Here is a 14,227-nt window from a genome sequence, read left to right as displayed (position 1 = left end):
GGGCAAAGACGTGGATTACCACGATATGGAATCGTTTCCCTTGGAAATGAACAGAGATCATTTTGTTGTTTTTGAGATTGCATCCAAGTACTGCATTTCAGACTCTTTTGTTGACCATGATGGTTACTCCATTTCTTCTAAGGGGTTCCTGCCCACAATATGCATGTATATGCAGAGTACATCATGTAATGATGTATATGCAGAGTACATCATGTAAAAAGCCAGGCTGGATGAAGCACAAGCTGGAATCAAGATTACTGGGAGAAATAGCAATAACCTCAGATACACAGAGGACACTACCCTAATGGCAGAAAATGAAGAATAATTAAAGAGCCTCTTGATGAAAGTGAAATAGGAGAATGAAAAAGTTGGCTTAAGGCTCATTTTTCAGAAAACTAAGATCATGGCATCTGGTCCCATCACTTCATGGCAGATAGATGGGGAAACAATGGAAACAGTGACAGGCTTTATTTTGGGGGGTTCCAAAACCACTGCAGATGGTGACTACAGCCATGAAATTAAAAGACACTTGCTCCTTGGAAGAAAAACTATGAACAACCTAGACAGCATATTAAAAAGCAGAGACATTACTTTGCCAACAAAGGTCCATCTAGTCAAGGCGATGGTTTTTCCAGTGGTCATGTATGGATGTGAGAGTTGGACTATAAAGAAAGCTGAGCACTGAAGAATTGATGCTTTTGGACTGTGGTGTTAGAGAAGACTCTTGAGAGTCCCTTGGACTACAAGGAGATCTAAGCAGTCCATCCTAAAGGAAATCAATCCTGAATATTCATTGGAAGGACTGATGCTGAAGCTGAAACACCAATAATTTGGCCATCTGATGTGAAGAGTCAACTCATTAGAAAAGACCCTGATGCAGGGAAAGATTGAAGGCAGGAAGAGAAGGGGAAGACAGAGGATTAGACAGTTGAATGGCATCACTGACTCAATGGACATGAATTTGAGCAAGCTCTTTCTCCTTTTCCTTTAGCTTCTCTTCTTTTCTCAGTTATTTGTAAGGCCTCTTCAGACAACCATACCCTCTAGGTCTAGCCATATTGTTGCAAATAGTGAGATTTCACTGTTTTATACCTAAGTAGTATTCTATTGTATAGAACACATTATCTTTGTCCAGTCTTCTGCCAATGAACACTTAGGTTGAAACTATATGTTGATTATCTTAACTATGTGGCAGTGAATTTAGTAATACATATTATTTAGTGTTTTTACATCTTTTGGATAAATACTCAGATGTGGAATTGTTTAATCACAGCCTAGTTCTATTTCTAGTTTTTGAGGAACTTCTGTTCTATTTTCTATAGTGTCTGCACCAATTTACACCCCTACCAACAGTGTACAGGGTTTCCTTTTCTTGAGATCCTCTTCAAAATTCATTAATTGTAGACTCTTTGATCGGAGAAGGCAATAGCACCTCATTCCAGTACTCTTGCCTGGAAAATCCCATGGACGGAGGGCCCTGGTGGGATGCAGTCCATGGGGTCGCTAAGAATCGGACACGACTGAGTGACTTCACTTTCACTTTCATGCACTGGAGAAGGAAATGGCAACCCACTCCTGTGTTTTTGCCTGGAGAATCCCAGGGATGGGGGAGCCGGTGGGCTGCCGTCTATGGGGTTGCACAGAGTTGGACATGACTGAAGCGACTTAGCAGCAGCAGCAGCAGACTCTTTGATAATAGCTATCCCCACAAGTGCAAGGTGACATCTCATTCTTTTTTGGTTTGCATTTCTCTAGGAAATAGTGATACTGATCAACTTTCCATGTTTTGGTTATCCATCTGTATGTTTTCTTTAGGGAAAAAAAAAATGTCTATTCAAGTCATTTGCCCACTTTTTATTGAGTTGTTTATTTTTTATATTGAGTTGTATGAGCTCTTTATATATTTTGGATTTTGATCCCTGCCAGTGATATAATTTGCAAATATTTTATCCCATTCCATAGATATCTTTTCATTTTCTAGTTTCCTTTTTTGAAAAAACTTTTAAATTTAGTTAAGTTCCATTTGTTTATTTTTGCTTTTATTTCCTTAAGCACAAGACAGAGATCCAAAACAATATTGCTATGATTTATGTCAAAACATATTCTGCCCATGTTCTCACCACTCAGAATTTTATGATTCAGGTCTTACATTTAGGTCCATAATCCATCTTCAATTTGTTTTGTTTGTATGGGGTGTGAGGAAATGTTCTAATTTCATTATTTCACATGTGGCCATTTAGTTTTCACCAGCTTCCCAAGTGGCTCAGTGGTAAATAATCTTGCCCACCAGAACAGGAGACACAGGTTCTATCCCTGAGTCAGGAATATCCCCTGGAGAAGGAAATGACAATCCACTCCAGTATTCTTGCCTGGGAAATCACAAAAGCAGGGAAGCCTAGAGGGCTCATCCACAAGGTTGCAAAGAGCTGGAGATGACAGCTTGCACAAATGCTCATTCAGTTTTGGCAGTGCAACTTGTTGAAGAGACTGATCTTTTCTCCATGGTACATTCTTGCCTCCTCCTCTGCCATAGTTTAATTGGTCACAACTGTTTGGATTTATTGCTTGGATGATCTATTGATTCATGCATCAGTTTTTGTGCCAGTACCATGCAGTTCTGATTATCATATCTTGGTATTGATAGTATAGTCTGAAGTCTGGGATCCTTATGACTTCAGCTTTGTTGTTGTTGCTGATGTTTTCCCAGGATTGTTCTGGCAATTCTGGGTCTCTAGTAGTTTATGTGAATTTTAGGATTTTGTTCTACTTCTGTGAAAAATATCATGAGTATTTTGATTCAGAGTGCATGAGATCTGTAGATTGCTTTTGGTTGTATGCCATTTTAAGAGTATTACTTCTTCCACTCCAAGAGCACAGGAATGTTTTTTCATTTCTTTGTATCATCTTTGATTTACTTCATTAATTTTATACATTTTGCAATACAGATCTTTCACCTCATTGGTTAAGGTTATTTCTAGGCATTTTTAAATTTGATTTTAACTATATATATATTTTTACCTTCCTCCTTCTTATAGTTGATTATTAGTGTATAGGGAGCTCTAAATTTCTGTATATTAAAATTTTATCTTGCAGCTTTTCTGATTTCATTTAATAGTTCTAATACACTTTTGGTGGAGACTTTGGTTTTTTCTATTTAAATTATCTTGTCTTCTACATCATGGCTTAATGAAAGACTCCTTTTTGTCTCTCCTCTTCAATCAACAGCCAAGATAACGTCCACAACACAACAAAGGTGCCTCTGCACAACATACCAGGTTATCAGAGAATTCCACAAACCTGTACTTCTAAGGTGAGGACATATAGGAGGTGCCAACTACATACAAGAGGGTGATAGAACCTGTGACTCAGTATTTCTCAGACCCTTTAGAAAAGCCTTAATCCCAGTGGCCCAGGCAGCATATCGTTAACAGTGGCAGCAAGCAAGGTACCAACAATCCCAGAGGCACAGGAAACTATAATTAGGATGAAAGAGAACATCTTTGACAGAGGTTGGAAAGTGCATACGTTTTTTTGTTTGTTTGTTTGTTTTTGTTTTAATTTAAATTTATTTATTTTATTTTATTTATTTTATCTTTTTTGCATGAGTCCACCTCACAATCTGGACTGCATTTTATTTTATTTATTTATTTAAGTTCTTTTTTGATATAAATTTATTTATTTTAATTGGAGGTTAATTACTTTACAATATTGTATTGGTTTTGCCAAACATCAACATGAATCTGCCACAGGTATACACGTGTTCCCCATCCTGAACCCCCCTCCCACCTCCCTCCCCGTACTATCCCTCCGGGTCATCCCAGTGCATCAAATGATAATGAAGGGCTGCTCAGGTAGAAAGATTGAAAAACCAAAAGAAAAAAGAAAAAGGTATGCCACCTAGTGGATTAAAAAAGCAACACATTTTTAATTTAGAAGGAAAGAGAAAACTGCTCCCTTTTTCAAAGGCACCACCTGAGAGGAACAGCACATCAAACACGAGAAAGAACCACAGAAACATTACCCCCCAAAGGAAACAATAACTGTCCAGCAGCCAAACTTCAACACTGTCATGAAGAAATTCAATACAAGAAAACTGAGAAAGGCAGCTGAATGAACCCAGGAATAAAATTAATGACCAGAAGGAATGCTTTTCCAAAATATTGAAACTTGAAGATAAAACTAAACAGAAATTCTAGAGCTGAAAAGCAAACAATAAGCCCGATGAAGAATGCATTAGAAATCACTGGAAGCAGGACAGAGTTAGTGAGTCTGTTGATGGAAAGCTAGATGATACAAGTAGGAGAAGAAAGAGAAATGAGATATTAAAAAATGAGGAAATTCAATGAGAGGTAACTGACTCATTAAAGAAGGGCCACTTTAAGGTAATGAGTATCTGAAAAGGAGAAGAGAAAAAAGAAAAGTGTAGAGAGTTTACTCAAATAAATAAAGCTGAAAATTTCCCAAACCTGGGCAAAGAATTGGAAATACAAGTCCATAAAGTTAAGATCATCTTATTACCTCAATGCACAAAGACCTTCTCCAGGACACAGCATATTAAAGTTGTCAAAAATCATGAACAAAAAATCATTTAGAGGCAGAGACAGAAAAAACAGGATGGTAGCCTTCATGAAACACTCATTAGGCTAAAAGAAGATTTCACAGCAGAAATTCTACAAGCCAGGAGGGAATGGAATGACATTCTCAGAATTCTGGAAGAGAAAAACTTTCACCCCAAAATATTCTATCCATAAAAATTATCATTAAGATATGAAGGAGAAATACTTTTTCATACAAACAAATGCTAAGGGAGTTTTGCAACACTAGACCTAACCTACAAGAAATGTAGAAAGAAGCTCTTCAACATGAAACAAAAAAGGCAAAAACACACAAAACTTTGAGTAAGGTGACAAATAGAGTCATAAAATTATAAAATACCACAGAACAGAGTTATAAATACCTTATTATCATGTAATGTGCAAAGAGGAGAAAAAGCAGAAAACAATTATGGCTACTTCAATTAGGTAACAAGCTCACAACATAAAAAGGCAACTAAAACACAAAACGGGAAACTAAGGAACCCATGTGCGAAACAAAAATAAGATGCTATCAGTGGGAAAAGGACTATTTTTACCTATGAGATGTTTACCATAAATCCGTCTTGCCCACAAAACATAAATCTAGACTAATGACTCAAAACATCAAAAAAGAGGAAGCTGATTAAAACAAATCATAGAAAAATGATCAAATTCAAATGGCAGACAGAAACTCAGGAAAAAGAAAAAAGGAGGGTGGGGAATAGGATAACCAGAATAGAAAAAATAAAATACCAGTACTAAATCCTCATCTGTCAAAAATCATTCTAAATGTGTTGAATGCACCTATAAAAAATACAGAGTGGATTAAAATACAAGACCCACATACATACTAAACCCAAGAGACTCTTCATGTCTAGACATAGATTTAAAATTAAGTGACGGAGAAGGATAGCCCAAGCAAATGGCAACATAAAAGATGTAGCCATAATCATATCAGAAAAAATGGATTTAAAGACACAAGAGGAAACAAAAGACAAAAATGGACAGAATGCAATGCTACAGGGGACAGTTCATCAAGAACACATAATTGTTTTTTTTTTTTTAATTTACAAGCACCTAAAATAGGAGCACCAAACGTATAAAACAATAGTTAACAGACCTAAAGGGAGAAATTGACAGTAACACAATAATAGCCCATGACTTTAACAATCCTGATATATGAATAAATATCATCCAACTAGAAACTCAAAAAATGAGTATCAGCTAAACTAAATAGAGAAGAGAAGGCAATGGCACCCCCACTCCAGTACTCTTGCCTGGAAAATCCATGGACAGAGGAGCCTGGTAGGCAGCAGTCCATGGGGTCGCTAAGAGTCGGGAACGACTGAGCGACTTCACTTTCACTTTTCACTTTCATGCATTGGAGAAGGAAATGGCAACCCACTCCAGTGTTCTTGCCTGGAGAATCCCAGGGATGGGGAAGCCTGGTGGGCTGCCGTCTCTGGGGTTGCACAGATTCAGACACGACTGAAGCAACTGAGCAGCAGTAGCAGCAAATTAAATATAAGGCCAGATGCATTTGATATATTTATATAGAACATTCCATCCTAATGCAGAAGAATATACATTTTTTTCTCAAGTGTACATGGGGCATTCTCAAGAATGGGCCGCGTTCTGGGGACACAAAACTAGCCTCAATAAATTTAGGAAATTTTGAATCACATCAAGCTTCTCTTCCAATCACTAAGATATAAAACTAGAAATCAAATAAAAGAGGAAAGATGGAAACAAAAAACAGAACTATGTGAAAACTGAAACACATGCTACTGAACAATTATGAGGTCAATAAAAATACCAAGGGAGAAATAGAGAATCACCTGAAGACAAATGAAAATAAAAACATCACATACTTAAATCTATGAGATATACTAAAACTGAACTAAGATAGAAATATTTAGCAATACAGGTCTACCTCAGACACAAGAAAATTTCAATGTAAACAATTTTTATTTGCACCAGAAGAAAGATCACCATACAATTTCATGTTAGCAAAACATGTCAAATTGTTTGCTTTATAATGGCTTTCTGTGAACACCATATGATATCACTTATATGAAGAATCTAAAATATGACACAAACGTAACAAATGTCCTTATCTCTGAAACGGAAACAGACTCACAGACATAGAGAACAGACTGGCAGTTGCCAAGGGAGAGGGAGTGTAGGGGGGATGGATTGAAAGTTTAGGATTAACAGATACAAGTTGTTATATTTAGCATAAATAAACAGCAAGGTCCTACAGTATAGCACAGGAACTATATTCAGTATTCTGTGATAAAGCATAAAGAAAAAGGATTTAAAAATAAAGCATATCTGTGTATAACTGAATCACTTCGCTATATAGCAGAAATTGACACAACACTGTAAATCAACTATACCTCAATAAAGTATTAAAAAAAAAAAAAAAGAATGGCTTGTTATGCAACAAGAGCTTACTGATACAAACAGCCCAAATGAGCAGAAGTGAAGACTTTTGACATTTGGTTTGCTGTCAAGACAGCATTAATGACCATTTTGTTATTCAAGTTTAATTTAGATCACATTATTAAAATGTAACTCCATTAAAGTTCCCTTTCAGGTAACCAGAGGAGTTTGAAAGAAAATGAATGTTTGTGGACAAAAACTTATGACCCTAAAACACAGGACTAGACAGGAATTCAATTGTTCTTGTGAGTCACCCTTTTATTATAAAGACTTAAGAGATTCTTTACCATAAAGAGGACATAAAATGGTTCTTATTTGTAATGTACATGCATTTCTCCTAAGTTAGTATTATGCCTAACTTAGAAAATAGGACAATATTTCTTTAGAGCAGCAGCAGAATTCATGTATAGGCAAGTTTTCAACAAGAAACCAGAAGATAATCTAATAAAAGCACATAAAATAAGCCATTGAATCCTTCATTCCAACATATAAACCTCCTCTCACTTGAATATTGATTTTCCATAATTTAGGGAGTTGACATATAACAAAGATTTTGCTATATCGTATTTCATAATATTGTGATGGCCTCTGCCATACATCACCATGAATGGGCCATAGGCATACAAATGTCCTCTCCGGAAAGGAGAGGTCACATTCTTTATGTCAAATATTTATTCAAATTTGTGTTACCTATTATCCAACTGGTTTATTTAAGTGACATGTCATCTAAGACAACTAATGCCTTATTGATTTTCTGTTTGGACCATCTGTCCATTAATATAGTTGGGTTTATAAATTGGTACAGCCACTAAGGAAAATGGGCTTCCCTCATAGCTCAGTTGGTAAAGAATCCACCTTCAATGCATGAGACCCTGGTTTGATTCCTGGGTTGAGAAGATCTGCTGCAGAAGGGATAGGCTACCCACTTCAGTATTCTTGGGCTTCCCTTATGGCTCAGCTGGTAAAAAATCTGCCTGCAATGTGAGAGACCTGGGTTTGATCGCTGGATTGGGAAGATTTCCTGGAGAAAGGAACGGCTACCCACTCCAGTATTCTGGCCTGGAGAATTCCATCAACTGTATATTCCATGAGGTTACAAAGAGTCAGACATGACTGAACGACCTTCACTCACTCACTCATTCACTCTGGAAATCAGCAAGGAGGTTTCTCAATGACCTAAAAATAGAACTATTATATGACCCTGGAAACTACTCTTGGGAATAGTTATATAGTTCAGTCACTCAGTCGTGTCCGACTCTTTGCGACCCCATGAATCGCAGCACGCCAAGCCTCCCTGTCCATAACCAACTCCCAGAGTGCACCCAAACTCATGTCCATCGAGTCAGTGATGCCATCCAGCCATCTCATCCTCTGTCGTCCCCTTCTCCTTCTGCCGCCAATCCCTCCCAGAATCAGAGTCTTTTCCAATGAGTCAACACTTCGCATGAGGTGGCCAAAGTACTGGAGTTTCAGCTTTAGCATCATTCCCTCCAAAGAAATCCCAGGGCTGATCTCCTTCAGAATGGACTGGTTGGATCTGCTTGCAGTCCAAGGGACTCTCAAGAGTCTTCTCCAACACCACAGTTCAAAAGCATCAATTCTTCAGCGCTCAGCCTTCTTCACAGTCCAACTTTCACATCCATACATGATCACAGGAAAAACCATAGCCTTGTCTAGACAGATCTTTGTTGTCTCTGTTTTTGAATATGCTATCTAGGTTGGTCATAACTTCTCTTCCAAGGAGTAAGCGTCTTTTAACTTCATGGCTGCAGTCACCATCTGTAGTGATTTTGGAGCCCAAAAAAATAAAGTCTGACACTGTTTCCAATGTTTCCCCATCTATTTCCTGTGAAGTGATGGGACCGGATGCCATGATCTTCGTTTTCTGAATGTTGAGCTTTAAGCCAACTTTTTCACTCTCCTCTTTCACTTCCATCAAGAGGCTTTTGAGTTCCTCTTCACTTTCTGCCATAAGGGTGGTGTCATCTGCATATCTGAGGTTATTGATATTTCTCCTGGAAATCTTGATTCCAGCTTGTGTTTCTTCTAGTTCAGCGTTTCTCATGATGTACTCTGCATATAAGTTAAGTAAGCAGGGTGACAATATACAGCCTGGACGTATTCCTTTTCCTATTTGGAACCAGTCTGTTGTTCCACGTCCAGTTCTAACTGTTGCTTCCTGATCTACATATAGGTTTCTCAAGAAGCAGGTCAGGTGGTCTGGGATTCCCATCTCTTTCAGAATTTTCGACAGTATCTTGTGATCCACAAAGTCAAAGGCTTTGGCATAGTCAATAAAGCAGAAATAGATATTTTTCTGAAACTCTCTTGCTTTTTCCATGATCCACCGGCTGTTGGCAATTTGATCTCTGGTTCGTCTGCCTTTTCTAAAACCAGCTTGAACATCAGGAAGTTCACAGTTCACGTATTGCTGAAGCCTGGCTTGGAGAATTTTGAGCATTACTTTACTAGCATGTGAGAGGAGTGCAACTGTGCAGTAGTTTGAGCATTCTTTGGCATTGCCTTTCTTTGGGATTGGAATGAAAACGGACCTTTTCCAGTCCTGTGGGAATATATGCCCCCAAACTATAAAAGGACACATTTGAAAAGATGCATGCACCCTAATGTTCATGGCAGCACTGTTTGCGATAGCCAAAATATGGAAGCAATTCCAATGTCCAACAATAGAGAAGTATATAAAGAATATGTGCCACAAATAAATCAACATTAATATGTATAAATAATGAAATGTTACTCAGACATTAAAAAGAATGAAATTCTGCTATTTGAAGCCATGTGGATCGACCTAGTTATTATTAGGTTTAGTGAAATAAGTCAGAGAGAGAAAAAATAGTGTATGATATAACTTATGATGTATGGTAAGTGATCATATGGAATCTTAAAAATAATACAATAAGAATATATGCAAACAGAGACATACTCACAGATACAGAACACAAACTAAAAGTTACCAGACTGTAAAGAGAATGGGGTATGAGCAAATTAGCAGTATGTGAAAAAGAGAGGATAGCTACTGTATAGGCAAGTAACAAGGATATATTGTATAGCACAGGCAATTATAGACATTATCTTTTATTAACTTTTAGTGAAAAATAATCTGTAAAAATACTGAATCAGTGTGTTATGCATCTGAAATAAATAAGACATTGTGAATCAACTCTACTTCAGATTTAAAAATCAGGAAAAAATTTCCAAAAGTGCATTGCCTAGGGGATACCACATGGATACAGGCATTTGATCATCTATTTTAGCCATTGACTATGGTAGGTATGGGGCTTCCCAGGTGGTTCAGTGGGTAAAGAATCTGCTTGCAATGACAGAGACCCAGGAAATACAGGTTCAATCCCTGGGTCGGGAAGATCCCCTGGAGGAAGGCATGGCAACCCACTCTAGTATTCTTGCCTGGAAAATTCCATGGACAGAGGAGCCTGGCAGACTACAGTCCAGAGTCACAAAGAGTCAGACACAAATGAAGCAACTGAGCATGCATGCACACACATGGCAGGTATGTGAACAAGATACTAGGAACTTAAAGAGGAGAAAAAAATTAAATTGCACATTACAAATGACACTAAATTTTAAAAGTCTAGAATATCAGGAAAAAGAGTTAAGGTAGTTATATACAAAGAAATGACACAAACAAAAATCAAATCTGTGGTCTGAGATTTTAATCTTTACAAATACATGAACAGACATAAATGCTTAGAGTAGTTTTTTTTTTTCATAGCAGAACTACAACTCATGACTATTCTTTATACAAACAACAAAAAAGTCATTGATGCTATATGTTTTATTTGAGAACATTTTTTTCTTTTTTAATAAACTAATTTTAGTTAGAGGATAATTACTTTATGAAATTGTGATGGTTTTGCCATACATCAACATGAATCAGCCACAGGTGGAATATGTACCCCCATCCTGAACCCCTTCCCACCTCCCTCCACATTGAAACATGCATATTACCATATGTAAAACAGATGATCAAATAATAAATTATTTTAAGAAGGATTTCTCAGGTGGCTAGTATTAAAGCAGGTAAAGCAGGTAAAGCAGAACCTGCAGGTAAGACATAAGAGATGCAGGTTAGATCCCTGGGTCAGGAAGATCCTGTGGAGGAAGGCACAGCAATCCACTCCAGTATTCTTGCCTGGAGAATCCCATGGACAGAGGATCCTGGCAGGCTATAGTCCATAGGGTCACAAAGAGTTGGACTTGACTAAAGTGATTTAGCATGCATGCAGTTTTAAGAAATTCATCTGTTATATGAAAAAATGATTAATTCCCAAATTATCCAGATCCAAGGATAAGAAAAAATCTGAGAAGGTGGGAAAACCATAAAATGAATAAATGTTTGAATTATGAGAGATATCACAAGCCTTAACTAAGGTATATAAATCGTATGGAGAAGCTGAAGTCAATAAAAGGAATATTTCAGGAAATAAATTGAAAGAGCAAGTTCAACTCCCACAGCCTGATCAAAGATTAGCAATTTATGATTCTGAGGCCTTTCTTCAGCCCAGGTGAATTACGTTTTTTTTTTTATAGCTCACATTTGAAAGAACGCTATCAGAGCTCTCTTAATATCTCTGTTCCTCAGACTGTAGATGAAAGGGTTCAGCATGGGTGTGACCACGGTGTACATCACTGAGGCTGTTGCACTTGAGTGTGGGTTGTGCGGAGCAGCAGAGCTAAGATATACTCCTAAGCATGTACCGTAAAATAAGGAGATGACTGAGAGGTGAGATGCACAGGTGGAGAATGCTTTATACTTCCCCTGAGCTGATGAGATTCTACATATTGAGGAAGCTATCTTACAGTAAGTGTAAAGGATACCAGCAAGGGGAACACCACCCAGAAGCCCAGCTGCAAAATTCATCACCAGTTCATTAAGAAAGTTGTTGGAACACGCAAGTTGAATCAACTGCTTGAATTCACAGAAATAGTGAGGGATTTTCACCTCTCTGCAGAAGGACAGCGTCAATACCATTAAGGTTTCTAACAAGGAATGTAGGACGCTAATGATCCAGCTAACCAAAACCAGAATTCCACAGCGTTGTGGGTTCATGATGACCGTGTAGTGAAGGGGGTGGCAGATGGCCACAAAGCGGTCATAAGCCATCACAGTGAGGAGGAAGTCATCCAACCCTGCAAATAGCATGAAAAAATACATCTGAATCATGCAGCCTTCATAGGTTATAACGTGGCTCTGTGTCTGGATGTTACACAGCATCTTTGGGGTGATGTTGGAGGTGATACAGATGTCTACAAAGGATAGGTTGGAGAGGAGGAAGTACATGGGGGTGTGGAGGTGGGGGTCTGAGCTGACGGCCAGGATGATGAGCAGGTTTCCAAACACAGTGATCAGGTACATGGAGAGGAAAGGTCCAAAAATGAGGGGCTGCAGTTCTGGTTCTTCTGAAAATCCCAGAAGAAGAAATTCTGAAACATGTGTTAGGTTCCTTGGTACCATGGGCTGAAGGTAACTATGAGAAAAGGGGAAAATAACATGACTGATTTTTACACAATCAGATATTACTCACATTGTTGAAGGGCTGCCATTTATAATTGCCTATCAAAATATTAACTCCAAAAATTTGTTTATGAATTCAGTCCCCTTGGTGGAATTTCTTATGTCATCTTTAATTAGCAAGCTTGTTCGACTTTCAGCATTTTCCATGGCAAGTCAAATATTTCTTATATTCAAGGAGAAATTCTTTCATTTTTTCAGGGCATTTAAATTGTGTGCCGACAATGTTCCAGGTGCTGTCTAGGCAATAAGTATGGGGTGCTGAAAGATAAAAACTCTTACTATCCATCTACAGAGAAACATCCAGAGAATTTAAAAAAAAAAAAAAAAGTATGTATAGCTTCTCAGACCATGACAGATGCTATGAAGAAAATGAAAGCAGGTATAAGAGAATGAGTAAAGAAGGGGTACTATTTTTTATGGATGTTCATGCTAAGGCTTGAAAACTTGAAAAACAAGGTGACATTTCCATGAACATATCAGATGAAATGTGTGCCAGGCAGGGAGAACAGCAGTGCAGAGAGAGGTACTTCTTTAAGATGTGTAGTATGGGAAAGGTAATGGGCAGGAGGGAAAGTGAGGAGAGATGATGTCATAGGGTGCTGAGGAGCAAGGTGGCCTCCCTGCTGCTGCTGAAACATCAAATATCAAGGAGTCCCTTATATACATTATGCATTTTTAGAACCTTAGGAAATTGTTGCAAAGTTGGCTTGTATGTACTAATGAATCCTTTCTGTCAGTTGAGTTTAGAACTCTGTTATAAGATTCACCTTGGAATATATGTGCTCAGTACTCCTGCTTGGAGGACTTCACACACTTCACAGGTCATGAAAACACACACACAGTAGAATCTTCTTTCCTATGCTGTGTAACTTCCATGTCTTTTTCACCCCTAACTACCCTTATTAAGTTAGATGTTGATATAACTCAACATGATCATAGAAAATTATCTAGAAATAGCATCCAGAAATTCCTGTTTGTAAATTTTCCAACATTCCGAGATAGCTCTACGGGTAAAGAATCTGCCTGCAATGCAGGGGACACAAGAGACCCAAGTTTGATCCCTGGGTAGGGAAGATCCTTTGGAGAAGGGCATGGAAACCCACTCCAGTATTCTTACCTGGAGAATCCCATAGACAGAGGAGCCTGGTGGGTTACAGTCCATAGGCTTGCAAAGAGTTAGACACAACTGAAACAACTGAGCACAGTACCAATAAACTTGGAGCTCTGTTTTGGTATAGCCATTTTATGCTTTGTATTAAACTTATGTTGAAAATGTATTACATAAACTCATGTTGTTGTTCAGTCAATAAGTCATGTCTGATTCTTTCCATGGACTGTAGCACATCAGACTTCCCTGTCCTTCACTATCTCCCTAGAGTTTGCTCGCATTCATGTCCATTGAGTCTGTGATGCTCTATGCTTGTGTGTGTGTGTGTGTGTGTGTGTGTGTGTATACACATATATATATGATTTTCTTTCTCAAATATATATATGGACTTCCTTAGTGGTTCAATTGTTAAGAATCTGGCTGTTGATGCAGGGGTCACAGATTCAATCCCTGGTCCAGGAAGATTCCACATGCTGCCAGATAACTAAGCCCATGCATCACAACTACTGAGCCAGAGTGCCCTAGAGCCCATGCTCCCCCAAACAGAAA

At 38.1% G+C, this 14,227-nt stretch overlaps 1 protein-coding gene across 1 annotated transcript; it reads right to left on the bottom strand.

Annotated features, from left to right (window-relative positions):
- Positions 1–11,586: 11,586 nt before the first annotated feature.
- On the bottom strand, positions 11,587–12,510 carry LOC129641976 (olfactory receptor 7A5-like). Its single transcript, XM_055566546.1, has one exon. The coding sequence runs from the start codon at positions 12,508–12,510 to the stop codon at positions 11,587–11,589; it is 924 nt and encodes a 307-aa protein (XP_055422521.1).
- Between the last annotated feature and the right edge of the window lie 1,717 nt (positions 12,511–14,227).

Source organism: Bubalus kerabau, chromosome 1, assembly GCF_029407905.1.
Source record: "Bubalus kerabau isolate K-KA32 ecotype Philippines breed swamp buffalo chromosome 1, PCC_UOA_SB_1v2, whole genome shotgun sequence".
NCBI classification, from domain to species: domain Eukaryota; kingdom Metazoa; phylum Chordata; class Mammalia; order Artiodactyla; family Bovidae; genus Bubalus; species Bubalus kerabau.
The sequence above is the reverse complement of the archived record's forward strand: the minus strand, read 5'-3'. Positions and strand labels throughout refer to the sequence as shown.

Bases quoted from the DNA above. Each gene is read 5' to 3' on its own strand.
- LOC129641976 (XM_055566546.1), bottom strand. From the start codon at position 12,510: ATGGTACCAAGGAACCTAACACATGTTTCAGAATTTCTTCTTCTGGGA.